We start from the raw sequence: 21,392 nt of genomic DNA, 5'->3' as shown, positions 1-21,392 counted from the left end.
ATTGCACAAGTTGACTGCAGATATTTACTTAAAAAGTAGCTACAAATATTCACTTTTTTATTTTATTTATAAATAAATAGTTTCTGTTCACGGTATTGGAAAAACCATCCTGTGGCTATTTCCAAATACCCCGGTGTATGGTATATATACGGTATACCACCCAAGCCTAGTGTCAGATTTCAAGGCATGTGAAGCAGGACTACCAGAGGTTTAACCGAGTACACAGCAATGGATGTTACAACGTCTGTAAACACGTCAGCCGAAACCGGTGCAGAACCGCTCAAAGTCCCCTAAATAGGGGACTTAACGTTTTTTTATTATGTTGAACAGATGTGATTTGTTTGATGTAATTGACCTATCACATCATTCTGGTTGATAAGTACATGTATACACAGCATTGAGTAGTGTCAGTTTCAAATGACTGCGTAGGTTTGTTGGCGGTCTGCAGGCATGACATCAATGGAAACTATGTTCCTGGAAGGCTTTGGTCTGCTCTGTGGCCGAGGAGAGGACTGCTTTCTGGACTCTCCCTTCCCTTCCTTGGCCGTGCAGGTCCTGCCCCTCCCCCACCTTTCCTGTCATTCTGCCTGTCAGTGGAATCAGTCACCGGCAGAGACTCATCCCCTGGCAACAGCAGTCCGATTAGCTGCCTTTATCCTGTCAACCAGAGAAAGTGGGCCAAACCGAGATATGTTAGGGATTAAGAGTGAACCAGGGTTGTTGAGAGAGAATTTTGTCAGAAGACAATCGGAAGAGAGAGAGAGGGAGAGTGTTACCATTACCTCACAGAGGCTCATGTGCAGCAGCAACAGGTGTGTGGGCAGCAGAAAGCCCAGGGGAGCAGAGGTGAGCCGGCCAGCCTGCATTATCTCTGCTGTGCCAGACCTGCTGCTGCAGCAGCACCTGCAGTGTTTTACAGCTCACAGTACAGGACAGTGTCAGGGAAAGGGATACAGCACGAATCACACTGCATGCCCAGTACTGCAAAGTGACAGACCGGGCAGCACAACCCAGGGCAGAGCCTAAGTCTGTACAGCAAGGCACAACCCACTTCGTGTACAGCATAGGTCTTCTGCTCCTCTGCACAGAGCCAGACAGGAGTTGATCCCTACCTTAAAGTGCCTAATTTACATTCCTCAGCAGAAGCAAGTCTAATGACCTGTGGAGTTCTGTGTGTGTGTATGTGCTAGGGTTGCAAAACTACCAGTATCAGTTACCGGATTTTTCTTTATACTTAAAAAAAAAAAAAAAAGATAATATTTGTTCATAGGGCTTGGCGATATGGCCTAAAAATCATATCTTGATCTTTCTTTTAACCTTTTATGGGTGGTTCACGTTACATATGTTTTAAATTATTATTATTTGTACCTTTTATTTTTTACCCCCCCCCTTTCTCCCCAATTTCAGGATATCCAATTACGATCTTGTCTCATCGCTGCAACTCCCCGAGAGGCGAAGATTGAGTCATGCATCCTCCGAAACATGACCTGCCAAACCATGCTTCTTAACACCGCCCGCTTAACCCGGAAGCCAGTCGCACCAATGTGTCGGAGGAAACATTGTTCAACTGATGACGAAGTCAGCCCACAGGCGCCCAGTTGACCACAAAGAGTCGCTAGAGCACGATGAGCCAAGTAAAGCCCCCCGGCAAAACCCTTGTCTCACCCGGACAACGCTCGGCCAATTGTGTGCCGCCCTATGAGACTCCCGGGTCTGTTGTGACAGCCTGGGATCGAACCCAGGTCTGTAGTGATGCCTCAAGCACTGCAATGCATTGCCTTAGACCGCTGCACCACACGGGAGACCCCTACGTCTTGATTAAAGAAAATAAATCTCGAAATAAGCTTTGTTGTACATAAAGGTGAAATTCGCTGAATTTCAAACAGTCAGCAATAATCTAATGAATTCAGGGCTTGTGAAATTATACCTAGGCTAAATATAAGCCTCCCACAACCACAAGACCCACTAATAATTAAAATTAGTTTAACATGTTTTTTTTGTTGTTGCAATAATCACTGATCTGGCTTTCAAGACTGTTTATGAAAGTGCCCTTTTTGTTACAAATTTAACCAGAACCATGCATAATGCACATTCACTTAAAACTTCTTGTAGCAGGAATTATAGAAAAGGTCTCGTAAACACAAGCCCACGTGCTAGTGAATAGCCAGCTAATCTTTATTTCCAACTTGTATCTATTTGTAAGGTAACAAGGTAGAACAGTTGAATTGTTATGAACCCACCCTTCTGTCCGTCTCCAACTGTTTGAACAGCACGCTAGCCAGTCCACTTTGTTCAGATGTTGAAATCAAGTGGCCTACTTTTATTTCTCAGAATGAGAACGAGTTGCCAATTCCTTTTTGTGTTTTATGCTTATTGCACATTTATCAAACAGACTAAACAGCTAGTATAAGTCTTAAGCTAAAATGCTGCTAGCGGTAGTTCAATGCCACGCGACAAACTGAGCATTACCTTTCCAGAATCAATGTTCATTAAAACTTCTGTTTCAGTTGTCTGCTCTGCGCTCAATTTGAGAGAAGTTGTAACATAAAAAGGGCATTTTTTGACATTTTTACTTCCGTATTACAGTAAAATGTCTCAATGTGCTTCTGTGTCCATATCAAATGCAATAGCGAGTTGAAACTTCTCGTCAGAGAGGAAGAAATGATCTCTCGTGTGTGTGAGAGAGAATAAGATGCACATAGCACAGAAGGGGACTAGACCAAAAAATACATGAGAAGAAGCGGACATAAACGCTCATAAAAACACAAAATACCTTGATTCTTGCAATACAGGTAATGACATACATTTGAAAAATTGCCCAGCCCTAATTGTCCATGAGTTTCTTATGGAGAGACTGGTTCAAGAGAAAATAGCCTTCTGAAAAAATGCATCTAATCAATAATGACATCTTCCAACTATTTTTCACAACTGCCACCAGTTCAACCCCAATTCATTTACAACAGACATGTTGTCTTAGTAAAATAAATAAAATGTGTAAAATAAGGATATAACGATACACATTGGTCCCGATTCAAATGTTTGAGATAAGACTGCATAGGTTCGCAGACATCAAACCGATCCAAATGTAGCATGCATCGGTCAGAAAATCTATTTAAATGAATAGTGAATCAGAGATTCACTCAAATGTTTTGCTCATATTCCTTCGTAAAATACCTCATACTTTGTGACAAATCAAATCAAAGTTTATTTGTCACGTGTGCCGAATACAACAGGTTACAGTGAAATGCTTACTTACAGGCTCTGCCAACTGATGTGTCCTCTCCTTCAGTGTCGAACTAAGCATCTAATTTTGCTTGGATAACATCCCTAGTTAATATCAGAAGCCAAGTCAAACTGTGCACTGTGCCTAGCTTTGCGTGCTGACCAAAGAAATCAAAAGTTCTGCTATATATGAATTGGCTATGTCATAGCTAATTGTTAAACAAGAAATATAGTTACAATACTAGTTAACACTTAATCTGCAAAAATGACAAATCAATTAGTGGGTGATTTCAGAACCAAAGTGGGGGGGACAAAAAACATAGGCTACATTGGGGTTATGGTATGGGCAGGCAAAAGCTACGGACAACGAACACAGTTGCATTTTATCGATGGCAATTTGAATGCACAGAGATACCGTGATGAGATCCTGAGGCCCTTTATCGTGCCGTTCATCCGCCGCTGTCACATGTTTCAGCATGATAATGCGTGTCACTATGTCGCAAGGATCTGTACACAATTCCTGGAAGCTGAAAATATCCCAGTTCTTCCATGGCCTGCATACTCATCAGACATGTCACCCGTTGACCATGTTTGGGATGCTCTGAATCGACGTGTATGACAGTGCGTTCCAGTTCGAACAGCCATTGAAGAGGCGTGGGACCACATTCTCCAGGCCACAATCAACAGCCTGATCAACTCCATGCGACAGATGTGTTGCGCTGCATGAATGGTGGTCACATTAGAAACTGACTGGTTTTCTGATACGCGCACCTGCATTTTTTTTTTAAGATGTCTATGACCAACAGATGCATACCTGTATTCCCAGTCATGTGAAATCCATAGATTAGGGCCTGATGAATTTTTTTACATTGACTGGTTTCCTTCTATGAATTGTAACTCAGTAAAATCTTTGAAATTGTTGCAAGTTACGTTTGTTTTTGTTCATTTTGAAAGAGAAAGATGCACAAGAATAAATTATATTCCAGGCTGATACCTTCATATAACATCAACGTTATTCCCTAAATTTATGGGTTATATTTAGGATAATGTTTTACAGCTTTTGTAATTTTATATTTCATTTTCAAAACTTCATTTTATTTTATGTCCTACATGTGAACTTAGTCTTTGATTGTTTCCAAAATTCTAGTAGATTACTGGTAAATTTCTGAAGATCCTAGGTACATTACCTCCTTTTGCAACCCTAGTGTGTACATTCTCTCGGCAATTCTTTGCCAAAATGTTACAGCTTCAGCACACTAACAAATACAGGATATAATATAACTCAACACACACACAAGCATATACAGTGCATTCGGAAAGTATTCAGACTCCTTGACTTTTCCCACAATTTGTTACATTTCAGCCTTATTGTAAAATGGATTAAATATTTTTTTCCCTTATCAATCTACACACAATACCCCATGACAAAGCGAAAACAGGTTTTTAGAAAATGTTTCACATTTATTAAAAATAAACAACACATACCTTATTTATGTAAGTATTCAGACCATTTGCTATGAGACTTGAAATTGAGATCAGGTGTATCTGTTTCCATTGATCATCCTTGAGATGTTTCTACAACTTGTTTGGAGTCCACCTGTGGTAAATTCAATTGATTGGACATGATTTGGAAAGGCACACACCTGTCTATATAAGATCCCACATTTGACCGTGCATGTCAGAGCAAAAACCAAGCCATGAGGTCAAAGGAATAGTCCGTAGAGCTCCGAGACAGGATTGTGTTTTTGGCACAGATCTGGGGATGGTTGCCAAAAAATGTCTGCAGCATTGAAGGTCCCCAAGAACACAGTGGCCTCCATCATTCTTAAATGGAAGAAATTTGGAAACACCAAGACTCTTCCTAGAGCTGACCGCCTACCAAACTGAGCAATCGGGGGAGAAGGGCCTTGGTCAGGGAGGTGACCAAGAACCTGATGGTCACTCTGACAGAGCTCCAGAGTTCCTCTGTGGAGATGAGAGAACCACTCAGTAAAAGGCACATGACAGCCAGCTTGGAGTTTGCCAAAAGCCACCATGAGAAACAAGATTCTCTGGTCTGATAAATCCAAGATTGAACTCTTTGGCCTGGATGCCAAGCGTCACGTCTGGAGGAAACCTGGCACCATCCCTACGGTGAAGCATGGGGGTGGCATCATCATGGTGTGGGGATGTTTTACAGCGGCAGTGACTGGGAGACCAGTCATGATCGAGGGAAAGATGAACAGAGCAAAGTACAGAGATCCTTAAAGAACCTGCTCCAGAGCGCTCAGGCCTGCAGACTGTGGCGAAGGTTCACCTTCCAACAGGACAACAACCCTAAGCACACAGCCAAGACAACGCAGGAGTGGCTTCGGGACAGGTCTCTGAATGTCCTTGAGTGAACCCGATCAAACATGAAAATAGTTGTGCAGTGCCCCTCCCCATCCAACCTGACAGAGCTTGAGAGGATTTACAGAGAAGAATGGGAGAAACTCCCCAAATACAGGTGTGCCGAACTTGTAACGTCATACCCAAGAAGACTCAAGGCTGTAATCGCTGCCAAAGGTGCATCAGTAAAGCACTGAGTAAAGGGTCTGAATACTTTTGTAAATATGATATTTAAATTATTTTGTTTTATAAATTTGCAAAAATGTCTAGACCTGTTTTTGCTTTGTCATTATGGGGTATTGTGTGTAGATTGAGGAAAAAACTTTTATCAATTTTAGAATAAGGCTCTAACGTAACATTGTGGAAAAAGTTAAGGGGTCTGAATACTTTTTGAATGCACTGTACCCTACTGCCTCTTTGTCCTTCATGTTGTAATTATCTGATGTCCTCTTATCTTTTTCTCTTTGTGTGCTGTAGGTACCGAGGCACCCTGGTCCTCCCTACACGGCTCATGATATCACAAAGGGACACCCTAACTTGGCGGGCACGCCGCCAGGACATGCCCACTCACCGGCGCTCTCTCAGGTATCAGTACCCACAGCTTCCCCATATCGCTACCCTAAGGGCTGGGAGGCAGGCGGAGGGGTGAGTCTCTACCGCCATCCTCTCTGCGTATGACCTTTGGTCGGTCTGTCTGCCTATGTGTTTCTGTCTGTTTATTTTTGTCTCTCGCTCTCTTTCTATCTCTCATTCTTTCCTCCTGTTTTTAGATAACATCTTTATCAAAATGCCTGTTGCTGCATGCTATGTTTGCATTCCTTTCTTAATGAATGAAATGCACAGTGGCCTGTTGATTGGTCAAATATTGTGTTTTTGTATTTCTCTATGTCCTGTGTGCTGCCTGTCAATAGTCCAAGAGAAGGACATTTGTTTTAATGATAGAGTTCCACAGGACATCAGCAACTTCTAAACTGCTGCGGCGCGTTCCCTCTGCCCTCCATAAGAGCCTGCTAAAGGGTTAATGAATTAGTCACTGGTACAGCAAGTCAATTACATTGCTGCTCCTGGGATTTGCTAGTTTCTCCTACTGCCTTGAAAGCACGCACAAAAACACTTATTGGCGATTCCAGGATGAGTCAGCCTTTGCTTACGGTGTGTGTGTGATGAAAGGGTTCCCATATCCCTCTGTGTTCAGCTGCTCTTTCTGGCCTATTAATAGTGTCTGCAGCCGGTGGCACAACTTCAATTATCCCAGCTATATTTCCACACCACCAGCCTCCTTTATAAGAGCATGCAGAGCTGATTAAATCCTTCCACTGCACACATGAAGTGATGCAACACAGGAGCTGGTATTATTGAAGCTCCTGGGAGATGAAGTCAAGCACAAGATATCCCATATTTAGCTCTCAGGCGTAACCCCTACAGAAAGTACCAGACAGGTTGAGACAACATTAGTCTTTTTCACCATTGTCTTCCTTCAGATGGTGTCATTCTAACACATCATTGTAAGTGTCTCCAGCAGGCAAAATTTCCTTTCGTAGGATACCCACAGGCAAGGTCATTAATATCTGTGTGGTGATTGGTTGTGCAAATCCACAGTTTCAGCAGCTGTCCAGGTGGCTAGTCTCAGATAATCCCGCAGATGAAGAAACCGGATGTGGAGGTCCTGTCCTGGTGTGGTTACACGTGGTTGAGAGGCCGGTTAGACGCACTGCCAAATTCTATAAAATGATGTCGGAGGCGGCTTATCTGACTGTGGCCTGCGTCTAGGGAAACTCCAGGGAAACCAAGCCCTCTCTTTGTCGCGACCGATGGTTTGTTTACATAGCAGGTTAACTAGCGTAGCAGGTTAGGAGAACTAGCGTAGCAGGTTAGGAGTACTAACGCAGAAGGTTAGGTGAATTATCTTAGCAGGTTAGAAGAACACGGTTAGGAAAATAGTTAGGCTTAGCTACAATGCTACAGTCGAGCCGTAGAACAAGGAAGTAGCCAGGAGTCAATAGAAATGGCGGTTCTTCCCTGGAGTCTCCCTGGACGTGGGCTGCAGTCAGACGGCTCTTTGTAAAGCATCTGTGTGACGTCACACACACTCAAGAAGGCTCAAACAATCACCCAACGGATTATGTCGAGACTCATGAATATTCATGACATTTTTATTTCTCACATGCGCCGAATACAACCTTAGCGTGAGATGCTTACTTACGAGCCCTTAACCCGTAATGCAGTTAAGAAAAATTATATTTTCTAAATAAAGGGGGAAAAAGTAGCACAGTAAAATAACAGTAACGAGGCTATATTTACAGGCGGTACCGGTTCCGAGTCCATGTGCGGGGGTACAGGTTAGTCGAGGTAATTTGTACATGTAGGTAGGGGTAAAGTGACTATGCATAGATGATAAACAGCGAGTAGCAAAAAAAAAAAAATGTTTTATCACTTTTTAGCGTCAATGCAAATAGTCATATGGCTTGGGGGTAGAAGCTGTTAAGGAGCCTTTTGGACCTAGACTTGGCGCTCTGGGGGGGGAATAGGCATTGTCGTGCCCTCTTCATGACTGTCTTGGTGTGTGTTTGGACCATGATAGTTTGTTGGTGATGTGGACACCAAGGAACTTGAAGCTCTCAACCTGCTCCACTACAGCCCCGTCGATGACAATGAATGCGTGCTCGGCCCTCCTTTTCCTGTAGTCCACGACCATCTCCTTTGTCTTGATCATGTTGAGGGAGAGGTTGTTGTCCTGGCACCACACTGACAGCTCTCTGACCTCCTCCCTATAGGCTGTCTCATCGTTGTTGGTGATCAGGCCTTTCACCGTTGTGTAGTTGGCAAACTTAATGATGGTGTTGGAGTCTTGCTTGGCCATAGAGTCATGGGTGAACAGGGAGTACAGGAGGGGGCCCCTGAGGCCCCCCTGTGTTGAGGATCAGCCTGGCAGATGTGTTGTTGCCTACCCTTACCACCTGGGGGTGGCCTGTCCAGGATCCAGTTGCAGAGGGAGGTGTATTTGTCCCAGGGTTCTTAGCTTAGTGATGAGCTTTGAGAGCAGTTGAACGCTGAGCTGTGGTCAATCAGCGGAGCAAACTTGTTAGCAGCTAGCTAGTGCTAGTTGGAATGGCCATTACTGTAGCTAGTTTACCAGCTTGCTGCTGAAGTTGTAGTCAGCTGCTACAAAACTCGGTGCACTAAACACGGCAGAACACTGTCTTATCATGAAAACACATTAATTGTGCTATTAGATATAATTGTACTACACTAGCTAGCTACCTTAAGGGAATGTTTATTAAGCATTGAGTGTGTTTACTGGCGTTGGGTTAACATCGCTTTCGTTTTATATGGATTGATGAGACTCACTGGCTTAGCTAGCAAGCAAACTAGCTAGCTAGCAAATTTTCGTGCACATTTCAAATTTTATAATACTGATTCTACAACCACAATACTTATTAGCTAGATATATAATTAGGTAGTTAAGACTTGCTCGTGATGAAAACATCAAAATTAGCTGCAGATTTGTTTTTTGACTCTGAGGATGGAGGTTCAGTAGACAATGTCACCTTGGTAACATTTTTGAATGTTATGACTGCGTATTGTAGACAAAATACTTAAAAAAATCTATCCCATGAGTGTTTGCAAGTCATCAGATAGCCCAATGGCCTTCTGCACCAATCTATCTGACGTAAGACAATGGTGTTTCACTAAACTACTACACTAGATTACCATGCTAACACACATGCTGCCCATTATTCTTAATTGGTGAGGAGAGCAACAGTTTGGTTGGTCTAAATTATTTTGACACAGGTAAAATGTTCAAACCGTTGTAATTCATCAAATCTCTCCTAAACTTGTTCTTAACTACCATTTCCGTTTATCATCCCCCTCTCTCTATCCCTCTCTCTCCTACGTTCACGCCGCTGTCCGTCCCCCTATGACAGTCTCCATACACCACTGGACAGAATGCTGGCTCCACACCTCTAGTGTATTCTCCTCAGACCCAGCAAATGAATGCACAGCCACAGAGTCGCCCGGTAAGTGCCCGCTTTCTCTGTGTCATGCGTATGTATTATGACTGCTGTGCTTTTGGAAATCCAGACATTTTGATTGGCCTAGAGGGGTACGATGTCATCTGAGGTAATGATTGTTCAGTAATGATTAGCCCTGATGTGTCTGCCAGGTAGTCATGTACACACTTGGACGTCTGTGATGCTTTCCAGTCTTGAGTTATCTAAAAGTTGTAGATAGCCGTTCAAGTTAAGTGTGATAATTTTGTGTTACCTAATGTTAAAATGTCACCCAGTCATAATGTGTGGATTCAGTATGCCCATGACTTTAATATGATATACTTAAAGTACTTTACTGTTCTATCTGCACTTTCAATGTAGTCATCCATGCCCAGCCCCAGCCCCAGCCCCCCTGTCATATGGAACCACCAGGTCTGCATCATCTCCTCTAATGGCAGTAAACATGACAACGTGGCAGCTCCACTGCTCTCTCTGTGGTTTTGTATTACCATGCCTCAGTGTGCCCCTCATTGCTCATCTTGTCTCTCTGTATCTCTCTCTCTCTATCACTCTCTTCCTCTCTCTGCTTTGGCATCGCTATCCTATCTCTTTCTGCCGGACCTCACACTCTCTCCCCAATCAGTTTGCGACGGGCCCTCGACCAACCCACCATCAGGTAATTTCCCCCATTTCCTCTGTCCTCTCCCTTCTGCTCCCTCAGCTAGAGCTGCTTCGTGCACATCATCACACCACTGTTATTGGTCGGCAAAGAGCTTCTGCTCTCAGTGGAAATTGGCCCCGTTTATACAGAAATGTGTCCCCTAAGTTAATGAGAATGTCTCCCCTTCTGCCTGCTTTCCACCCAGGCACACAACAGTCTGATTTGTTTGTCAACAGCCATTCTCTGAGATTTTTTCCACATAGTCGTTAAAGGCATATCTAAGATGACAGTTGCCTGACTGCCAGTCAGACAACGATGCTAGATGTTTGCCATACTATAGTGATGACTCTCTTCTCATGTTGCATTGTTGTGGACTTGCTTGTCAAACTGTTGGTCAGACTTGGTGTTAACAAGTGTGGTGCTGATGGCACTGCTCCAGCATTTTAGGAACATCTAATGCCCTGTTGCTCAGATGTTTATCGGACATTGGCATGCACTATGTTCTCGATCCTTCTCCTTTTGAAAGGGTTATTCCGAGTCAATATGTGTTTTAGATTATCTGATGAATAATTGTTTTGTATAAATATGATTGCATGTTGTTTTGTTTGAATTGTTTGTGTTTTTGATTGTGTGTGATTGAACATAACTATGTGACTGCTGAGGTGAGCCTGGGCACAGAGACGAGAATCCCCTAGTGCCTTCCTGTTGTAATTGTTTATTTCTCTGTCGTAATGAGTCAGATGCCCTTTGAAGACACTGGGTCACACAGGCAGACAGGCACCCCCCACCCCATCCATAACTTGTTGTCCAACATCCTTCTGGATGATTCTGTGTTGACCATTTTGACAGACTATTAATAGGCAGCCTCCTAGGTCAGTCAGGCTCAGTGTGTCAGAATCTGAACTGTTTACTGGCACAGAGTACACAGTACATGCACTGTCACATACTGGCTCTGCTCTGTGCTGGCCTCTCTTGTGCCGCCACGGAAGTGGAGTTGGAAAGCAGATGAAGCAGAACAAAAAGGCTATTATACATCCAGAGAAAATGAGCCTCGTCTCTGACATAAGTTGCAATCCCCCCCACACAATGAGCGCAACATAGTGATCTGGAAATTCATTCATCTGCCGAAAACCTCTCTTTATTCAGCCTGCTGACGTCATCCGACCTCTCCGTGTTACTCTTGATTTCTCATTGCGAAAGCAATTTCAGTCTTTTATTGTTTAGGGCTGCAAACCAAGAGGTCAGACAAAGGATACAGTTGTTTTTTGATTTGACAACATTAGTTGTAGCCTTTACGTCCAGTGTAGAGACATCAAAAATAATTTTGTTTTTGAGCTGATGTTTACTGTGAGCAGTTTTCTTCCAGTTTTCCAGTAAGAGTTCAAATGACAGCCATGGAAAGGTCAGATATAAGCATCATATTAACATTTTGAGTTAAGATTTAACTTAAGCAGTTGATTCCATAACATGATACTCTGTTTGAAATGAGCAGAGCTAGCATTGTTGGTGTTCCCTGATACTAACAACAAGCTCATGTCTGACTGCCAAAGTGGAGCAAAGTCTTAGTTATTCTACCGTGCATGTTGCCAGAGCAAAGTGAAAGGGAAGAGAAGAGCGTTCCAATCAGGACTGACTCAGACTCCCGCCCTCTGTCTGTACCCCGAGGTGTTGGGAATACCACTGTGATGACACCACCAGTGAGCCTGGCTGAGTTTAGTCCTTGGTGAATGGTAGCAGCTAGATAGACAGAGCTCTGTATAGATCGAATATCGTGATATTTGATATTGACGATATATTGTGACGTGCAAGACGATATGTCGTGATGTGCAAGACAATACTCTATGTGAACTTTACAAATCAAAACGGAGCAGTTGAAAATGACGTTTCACCATACTAAGGTTATTTAATTACACTGCGACTATAATATCTAAATAAGCACAACAATTGCATAGTCTAGAATTATCTAGTCATTAACTGTGCAAAACTATATAGAATATTGCGATATTTGGAGTAGCATATCGTAGAAGAGGTCTCCTCAAATATCACCCAACCCGAGTGTGTTGTGAATGATTGCCCGCTCACTGTGTTTGTGTTGGGCTCCACACTCATCAGTGCAGTCTCCCATTTGGCTTTTTTCTCTTTCCTGCTTCAATACTCAAGGGAGGATTCAGGCCCATCCAGGTAATAATGACTATTGTCAGTACTCTCTGCAAATGCATGGCATGAGGAACACCCCTACCTACCGGTCCTAACCCCTTACCTCTAACCCCCGAGCCCTCCAGTGGCCATCATCTTAACTAAAGTATGCTCAGTAGAAAACCCCTCTCTCTCCCCCCAACATAACAATATAATACTGCCTGAACACCACACTCACTCATTTTCTCCTACGTCTTTTTGTAATCATTCAATCATTTCCCTTCATTCTTCTTCCCCATTCTTAGTCTCCCATGTTTGCTTAGTTGAGATGAACAGCATGCAGAATATTAGAACTGTTAACTTCTTCTTTCCAAAAGTGTTTAATTTTTATGAAAGGAGCCGCATTTTAAAGAACGATTGTGTATACTTCAGGGTATCTGATCGCTGAAGAATTATTGAACCCGAGTCAACTGGTTGTGGTAACCTTGAGCTCTAGTCATTAGGATGTAGGCCACAGCTGTTGTGTGGAGTCTTTCATCTTGCTAGGAGTACATTGATTGCTGCATAACATTTTATGAGCTCCCCAGAAAAAGCTTGGGAGCACTGAGCAGCCCATTGATTGTGATATTTAGTTTCCTGCAAACATAACTTCTGCAGTCATGAGAACATTTTTTATGATTCTGTGTTTTATGATGCATGAAGAAGAGCTCTGTTTCCACACTGTAAATAAAACCTCACCTCATTTAACAGAACAACACAAAACAGCCCTATAATACATTGTGGCCCCAGTTATGTCTACATTAGCTATGTAGCAGGAGTTACCAAACTTTTTTGGCCCATGACCCAATTTGAAAATACTCATGACACCAACCATGTGAATTTTTTGTTGTTGAAATTAACAGCCAATGTTAACTTTTTTTTTGGGGGGGGGGGGGCTGGCTATGGCAGTCAATTGCAAATCAGTCTGACATAATTTCTGATTCTCTTATTTCACCACCACTAATGAGATGGGTGTGCTTGATGCATGTCACGTCGGAGCTTCTCAAAGTCAGGGTACGTGGTCGACAGTGCGCACCTCATATCTGCTGTCACGTCCAACCTGGATCAATATTTGGTTTTAATTCAGACGAGATCACAGAATCCAGCTTCACGCAGATATGAGCTGGCGAAGGGTACCATGAGTTTTAATGCTCGGGGGGAAATGGCAAGGTATTCCCTTTGAGTCAGGAACCAAAACTTCTCCGTAATGACCTGTGAATGCGTTGTCTGCAGCATTCAGTCACATGACAGCTCAATCAGCTGTGATTTCCCTTGCTGGCATGCCAACTGAGCCAGGATCACAGTCAAACGGATTTTGCACCCAGTCAAATGTCATGTCCAAGTCCGGGAAGTAGGTCCCAAAGTGCTCTTCAAAGCGTTGGAGGTGACCAGTCGCCACTCCTGTGGGACACTCACTTCTGCTGTTGTCTGTTAGAAACTTCCACAGCCAAGGAAAGGGGGCATGGTTTTGCGTATGTATAAGAAATATTTCCTCTGAATACACATCTGTAGAACGTTTTTGTATTTCCCCTGCATGCTTGCATTCAGTTCTCAAAATAGCCTATGTCTGTTACATCGGCAAGTCAAGTCTGTTTTTTTTTAACATCCAGTTCGTTTCTCATTTCTAAAAAATCTTTCCAATATTCTCCCCGTTGATAACCACCAGGCCTCGGTGTGAAATAGCAAGTTGTCATGCTCTGATCCCATATCTCCACACAGTTTGCGAACAGGCGTGCACGCAGTCGATGTGGTTTGATGTACTTTACAATCAAAGTTGCTGCAGTATGTCTTTGTGGATCTCTTTTGCTGCCAGTTGCTTTCTGTATATGATACAATGTGTCCATATGGCAGAGGGAGACACAATTACTAGTGACCCATAGTTTGGGAACCGCTGCTATATAGCATGAACATGAACAATTTATGCAAATTTCAAAGTTGTGGATACTGCATTGTAAACTAATGTGGCTGCATATAAGGTCAGCGTGTGTGGCGTGTAACAGCATGTGTGGTAGGTACAGGGTGTTGCTGTGCGGATGGTTGGTGGTTGACTCTGGCAGCATGGAACCGTGCTCTCTAAGCCCTGTTGTAACAGCACAGCAGGTTGGGAGGCGGAGGCCGCTGGTAGACCGCTGTGTTCTGAGACCTTTCACAACCTTGATCTCTCTCTGATGAGGGCAGAGGGAACCCAGCTGGAGGAGTCAGGACTCACCCTGCAGGCCCGTGTCCTGTGGGTTTGTTTATGCTGCTTGGGGAAATGTGTGCTGAAGTGGAAGTGCCATACACCTGGTCCTCAGAGATAATGCTCTCTGTCTCTGAGGTCTCCTTGGCTTCATCTCTCTGAGCCCCTGAGTCCACAAAGCTGAAATGAGAGACTGCACAGGACACGCATGATGAGACTGCTGTTGGGAAAGTTGTGGATCCTCTCTTGCTTCTCTGGGACTAAGTTCTCGCACATGTAATATCGGTCTCTGTGTGTGTGTCTCTCGCCTCTCAGTTTTTCCAGAGGGCTCAGATGCAGACAGCGCGGCCAACCATCCCCACCAACGCTCCATCTCTGCGGCCCGGCTCTCAGAACCCCACAGCGGCGGTATACCCCCCCAACCAGCCCACCATGATGATGATGGCCCCCATGCCCTTCCCCTCCCCACAGGCTGCCCAGTACTACATCCCACAGGTGGGACTGACTGACCAGGCTGCTGCTGCTCTCCAGTAGGCATTCCTCTACCTATTCCCCCACGCGGCTTTTAACCCATTCTTCTATGCCCTCCATTTCTCCCTCTACAGTATCGCCACAGTACGCCCTATGTGGGGCCGCCCCAGCCGTTTTCAGTGCAGCCGCCTGGGTCTGGCACATTCTATCCTGGCCCTGGGCCGGGGGAGTACCCTGCTCAGTATGGTGAGTCTCCGCCAAGCACACACACACATACACACACATGTATGTATATATATATATATATGTATATATATATATATATGTATATATATATGTGTGTGTGTGTGTGTGTGTGTGTATGTATATATGTATATATGTATATATGTATGTATGTATGTATATCTCACACACACCCCACCAGTCTGATTTTAAAATAGCTGTCTCCCTCCACAAAGCACACATCTGTCCTTTCTAGTGCAATTATCTTCTTGTACAGACCCCATCAACTCAGTTTGTTCCTCAGCTACACACACAGCGAGTGACACACACTATACTCAGCTTTTCTTCCTCCTTCCTGACACAGCTCCCGGACCTCAATTCTATCCAGGACAGCAGGTGTACCCCCCCTCACCCCCCATCATAGTGCCTACACCGCAGCAACCTCCACCAGCCAAGCGTGAGAAAAAAACAGTGAGTATCTCAGCAAGCTGCCATCTCAACACAGACATCACACGCTCCCTATGTATGTAAGCATTCCACATACGGATACACACACTAGCGTAGGCCATCTGTGCTCAGTTAGGCACCAGATCTTCTGTTTCCACATGCATTCTGTGAGAGGATATGAGAAATGATCCCTGATGAAGAGACATATCTGGATCCATCAGCCCTTTTAACTTGCATTTTGAAACAGAATATTTATTTTACAGAGAAGGTATATGAGGGATGACATGGGTTAATATAGATCTAGGCTGCCAGTATAGTTTTTCTGTGTAGAAGCAGGGTTTATCTTCATAGTTTTATTTAACTAGGCAAGTCGGTTAAGAACAAATTCTTATTTACAGTGATGGCCTACCCTGGCCAAACCCGGACGACGCTGGGCCAATTGTGTGCCTCCCTATGGGACTCCCAATCACGGTCGGATGTGATTCAGCCTGGATTCGAACCAGGGACTGTAGTACTAAGTTGCAGTGCCTTAGACTGCTGCGCCACTTGGGCGCCTTAGCCTTAATATATGCCAGGCCTTAATCTAGCTCTTTAACACCAGAAAGCTGGGCTTGTTTCAAGGGACCCCATTTTGAGCCCATATGGCCAATTCAACTGTTTGGACATGATTTAGAGAGAAACCCACCTGTCTATATAAGGTGCCACAGTTGACAGTGCATGTCAGAGCAGAAACTATACCATGAAGCCCAAGGAACTGTTCGTAGATTTGGGAGAGAGAATTGACGAGGCATATCTTGGGAAGGGTGTAAAACCATTTTGAGAGTGTTGAAAGTTTCCAAGAGCACAGTGGTCTCAATCATTGGGAAATGAACAAAAAGTGTAACTACCCATACTCTATCTAGAGCTGGCCGTCCGACCAAACTGAGCAACCTGGCAAGAAGGACCTTGATCAGGGAGGTGACCAAGAACCCAATGACCACAACATTCTGTGGTCTGATGAGACAAAAATTTAACTCTTTGGTCTGAATGCAATGCTCTATGTCTGGAGAAAACCAGGCACAGCTCATCACCCGTCTAACACCATCCCTGCTTGGGTTGCACATTTTATATAAATCAAAACGTCTTACCTGCATGTGACAGTTGGAGGATTGAACACTTATGGGAGATTCTGGAGCAGTGGCTAGGTCTGCGTTTTCCACCACTTTCAACAAAACACCAAATGATCGAATTTCTCGCGCAAGAATGGTGTTGCATCCCTCCAATAGAGTTCCCGACACTTGTAGAATCTATGCCAAGGTGCATTGAAGCTGTTCTAGTGGCTGTTAATTAAGACACTTTTGTTGGTGTTTTCTTTATTTTGGCAGTTAACTGTAGTTTGATGTGCCATCAGCTGCGCAGGCTGACTGGCGATGAATGAGGGGGAAAATGGCTTCATAAAGCTGCTTAATACACAAATTATGTTTGTGATATTGAAATTCTAACATACGTGTGTTAAATATACTTATTTTTGAAAAGTCAAGGAAGGAAGGGTGATGACTTTAAAAATGGCCTCAATCCGGAGTCGGGGGATATATTTTGCTGTTCAGTTTGAGGACCCACATGAAAATACATTATCTTTCCAGAAACCCTTTTAAATGCCTCTACTGAAATATGAGATATCGTAAAAAGTCAAGTGTTAAGCTTTTTCTCTCCATTTGCACAAGATTAATAAGAATGTCTGAAACGTTTGGTCACAGATATATTAATGCTTCTTTAGACTCAGTCAGTACTCCTGTACATTACACGCTCCACTGTTTTAAATGGCTGGGGAGGGTTGCTCTGAGACACTGGTGCTTTAGTGAGACGGCGTTCCTTTTGTGTCATTGTCCTCCCAGATCCGTATCCGTGACCCCAATCAGGGAGGCAGGGACATCACAGAGGAGATCATGGCAGGGGGCACAGGGAGCCGGAATCCAACTCCCCCTGTCGGACGACCCTCCTCCACCCCCACCCCTCCGCAGGTAAGTACACATCTACTCTCATGCTACCTGCTCTTAGGCTTAATGCTCTCTCACTCACTCACATACACACACACACTGACCCACTGAACTGAGCTGAGCTATTAGCCTCTCATCCATGGCTGTGTAAAACCTGTGCTTAGGGCAAACTGCTGGGTGTTAGGAAGGAGCGGGCAATTAGGCCAGGCCACCAGGGCTTTGACACCACGACATACAGAGAGCCATGCACCAGACCAGAAACATTTTCCTCAGTCTGTGTCTAATCCATCCTCTGCCATACTGCATTAGACACAGCCAGCCACATAGACTTCAGCCACTGTCCCTGACCCACTGATCTGCACCTAACACACTTACCTGGCCTTAGGTTCACAATCTTTGCTATTCAATTTGAGTAACAGGACACTATTTTACAACAGTGACCTAAACACACTGTATTTCATTGGTCATAGTTGGTTATCATGTTAATCTTGGACACACAGATCTATGGCTTACACATCTATACCTACTAGTACCTACCTACATGTATCAGTGCATCTCCTCCCTCTCTTCTAGTACAGTAAATGTTGTTATGGAACATGTCGTTTCTGCTTTTTGTCCCTCTATGAAGAATCCAGAAATAAGATTTTCTTATTTATTCAAACAAAAGGAGTCATTGCTGAATGCATTCTAATAGAAAAGGGCAATCATCTTAATTGACAATTCTTGTTCTGGATTTTGTGGAGGGAAGTCTTTTGTTGTGACACTTCCTCCTTGTCCTCTCCTTGGACGTTAACAGTGTGTCTTTCCTCTCTTTCTGTCTTTTGTCCTTTTTACACTCCCTTTTTTTGTTGCTTTGTTTTACCTTATGTGCCTCCATTTCCCTGTCATTCTCTCCTACTCTTGCACTCTTTATTTTTTTGCGTCTTCATCTCCTCCTTTTTTCCCCTTTTTCCTGCTTTCCTTGGCTGCCGTCTCTTCTTGTCTTCCCCCGTCTTTTCCGTTGCCAATATTTCTAACCATACCCACTGGTTTCCTTGTTTCCGCTTAATTCTATTTTTGTGCTCGTTTGTGCTTATTTGGCTGTCTTTCCATGTTGCTAGTTTTTATGGCCGCACCCTCATTATCCTCACATTTTCTACCTCAAATCGCAGCAGCAGCAGCAGTCGAGCGGCAGCCAGACTCCGGAGCAGGGCCAAGGCCAGGCCCACCCAGCCTACAGCCTGGAGCCCTCCAAGCAGCAGCAGCCCACGCCTGGGGCTGCAGACAGCAAACCAGGGCCAGGTCTGACCCTCACCCCTCCACCCTCCAGGCACAATACATCTCTGCTCTGAGAGCAGAGGCCTGAGCAAGACGTTGACTCAGTAAAGAGATAGCACAAATAATTTTCTCTTTTGTGTTTAATGTCAGTGTTATCTCTTCGCTTTTCCAGTATATGATAAGCCAAAATTGGAGCAGGTTATCCGGAAGCCTTCCTCTCCCGGGATTGGACAACCAGAACCTTCTATGGCGTGGCGAGAGGCCAGTGCACCTGTAACTGCCCCATCTCCCCCTGTAGAAACAGAGCTTCCCTCTCCTGCCCCAGTGATGGTGGCGCCCATCCCTGCCCCTCGTCCTGTTGCCAGCCCCAACCCCATTGAGCAGCCCTCTGCAGTGGAGCCTGCTACTCCCACTCCCTCTGCAGCTGAGCCCAAGACCCTGCCTCCCACGACTCATTCCCAGATCCAAAACACAGTGGAGCCTCTTCCAGAAGCCCCACACACCCTGGCTGCTTCCCCCACCCTAACCCCAAAAGCTTTGAATGGCCATGCTGACACTGGGGCTGAGCTGGACACCCAGGCCCAGGAGCCCTCCCCCCTAGATTCCTCTCCCTCCCCACCCCAGCCCCAGGCTTCAACCCCGGCCTCCAGAGAAGACTGTAGTGAGGCTGTGCCCAGTGAGGTGAGAGCAGAGATCCCCCCTGCTGTCACGGACTCTATCGCACCCATCGCTGTAGTGCCAGTCACTCTGACCTCCAAACCTGCGCCTGCTTTTCCAGCACCTCCCCCTGGCCTTCCACCACTAGTGCAGGCCACAGCGGAGGCCAGCAAGCCTGCCGACACTAAAGACGTCCCTCTCAAAGCAGGGACAGAGGCATTCATAACACCAGACAACAAGCCTGAACCACAGCTACAAGCCCTTTCCAGAAAGAGTCCCACTACAGGTATGTACATAACCATGAGTACAGATGACCGTGTGAATGTCACATGGATGCCTGTGTGTATACTATATATAAACTGTTAAATGTTGCTGCTGGACACAACTAAGACTGTCCACGTTTATAGAATCTGTTTCAAACAGGATCAGTGCTGAGCTCATCACAGTGCTTACACTAACAGCTGGAGTGATTGGAGTGACCATGATTATTCTGAGAGGAAGGCCACTATTTTCCGCTAGTAAAAGTATCTAGTCATAGATTTTTAGTGGGTGCAATTTTGGGTAAATCGTTAGCCTATAGCCAACTTTAAAATGTCTTTGCTGTTGTTTTCGCTGCAGGATGTCAGACTGCTCCTGATGCACCAAAGACCTGGAAGAAACCAAATGAAGAGAGTCCTGTTGGAGATGCCCAACAGAGGGAGACTGAGGTAAGCAACAACCCTTCTTATTCACTCACTGCGGGGGAGGAGGAGGGGAAGCATAAACAGAGTAGACGGAGAGCGATTATATGGGGAATAGTTCAAATGGAAAATGTTTCCACATGTGTGGCGGTGGAACACAGACATGAATGACTTGAAGTGGTGTTATCGTCAGAGTACGTTGGCAAGGAGTTATCCATCATGATCAGTGTTCCCAGCCGACTCAGAGGGACAGAGCTGCCTTCACAATCTCACCCCCTCTGCTTCCCCTCCATCCCCCAGGAGGAGCTCAAGCCTTTGGAAGAGGCTGCTGGAGACCAGGCCCTGCCACCCGCCAGGAGCTGCAGCACCTCTCCCCCTCCCTCAACAGCGCCCTCAGCCCTGGAGGCAGAGGAGAGGCCCCCAGCCCCTGAGGAAAACGGGGAGGCTGAGCCCATGAGGAACGGAGCAGGACACACCTCGGAGACGGAGAGCAGTGACAGCGGGGCCACCCCTGGGGACAATGAGGGCTCCACTGGAGCACCCCCAGACCTCTTCCATGAAGGTAGGGGGCGGTTATTATTCATTAGTGTCTCTCGCTTAGTTTTCACTATCAACAGTCATACAACCTTTGCACAGTATGAGATGAGCAGGGCTGTTTTCCTCACCTCTATCTTGTTGTTTCCTCAGATCTGGAGACTAATGGGAAGCGTCAGTACAAACGGGACTTCCTGCTGGGCTTTCAGTTCATGGCTGCCTGTACACAGAAGCCAGATGGGCTGCCTCAGATCAGTGACGTTGTGCTGGACAAGGTGTGTGAAGAGTGGGCTGAGCAGAGCTTCAACCTAGTGGTCAGAATGAGTTAGCTGTGAGCAAGGCCCTAAACCCCACAAAAAAATATTCAGGACTATAAATGGATAGTGTAAGATGTTAGCAAAGTAAGTTGCTTTTGAAAAAAGCTCTCAAGTGAAGGGGTTATTTGTATGGAGCAAACGGTGTGAGTAGCCTTATTTGATCCCTTTAGTAAATACATGGCCCAATGTCATTTTTTTAACTATTCATTATGAAATGATATGCTTCTGGTAAGTT

The 21,392-nt window shown here is 44.9% G+C and overlaps 1 protein-coding gene across 4 annotated transcripts in view; it reads left to right on the top strand.

Moving 5' to 3' along the window:
- LOC139535681 (eukaryotic translation initiation factor 4 gamma 3-like) overlaps positions 1-21,392 on the top strand; it is an 85,001-nt gene that overhangs the window by 47,824 nt on the left and 15,785 nt on the right. The window contains exons 3-16 of one of the 4 annotated variants that reach the window (XM_071335364.1): positions 6,067-6,234; positions 9,516-9,608; positions 9,963-10,013; positions 10,225-10,257; positions 12,403-12,423; positions 14,912-15,091; positions 15,202-15,313; positions 15,654-15,760; positions 17,611-17,736; positions 18,813-18,993; positions 19,142-19,912; positions 20,245-20,333; positions 20,607-20,868; positions 20,994-21,115. In XM_071335364.1, coding sequence (XP_071191465.1) covers positions 6,067-6,234; positions 9,516-9,608; positions 9,963-10,013; positions 10,225-10,257; positions 12,403-12,423; positions 14,912-15,091; positions 15,202-15,313; positions 15,654-15,760; positions 17,611-17,736; positions 18,813-18,993; positions 19,142-19,912; positions 20,245-20,333; positions 20,607-20,868; positions 20,994-21,115 — 2,316 coding nt within the window. The remainder of the gene's footprint in view (positions 1-6,066; positions 6,235-9,515; positions 9,609-9,962; positions 10,014-10,224; positions 10,258-12,402; positions 12,424-14,911; positions 15,092-15,201; positions 15,314-15,653; positions 15,761-17,610; positions 17,737-18,812; positions 18,994-19,141; positions 19,913-20,244; positions 20,334-20,606; positions 20,869-20,993; positions 21,116-21,392) is intronic. The other 3 variants (XM_071335366.1, XM_071335365.1, XM_071335367.1) reach the window with 3 other exon arrangements.

The sequence above is a fragment of the Salvelinus alpinus genome, chromosome 12 (assembly GCF_045679555.1).
Source record: "Salvelinus alpinus chromosome 12, SLU_Salpinus.1, whole genome shotgun sequence".
Lineage (NCBI taxonomy): Eukaryota > Metazoa > Chordata > Actinopteri > Salmoniformes > Salmonidae > Salvelinus > Salvelinus alpinus.
The sequence above is the reverse complement of the archived record's forward strand: the minus strand, read 5'-3'. Positions and strand labels throughout refer to the sequence as shown.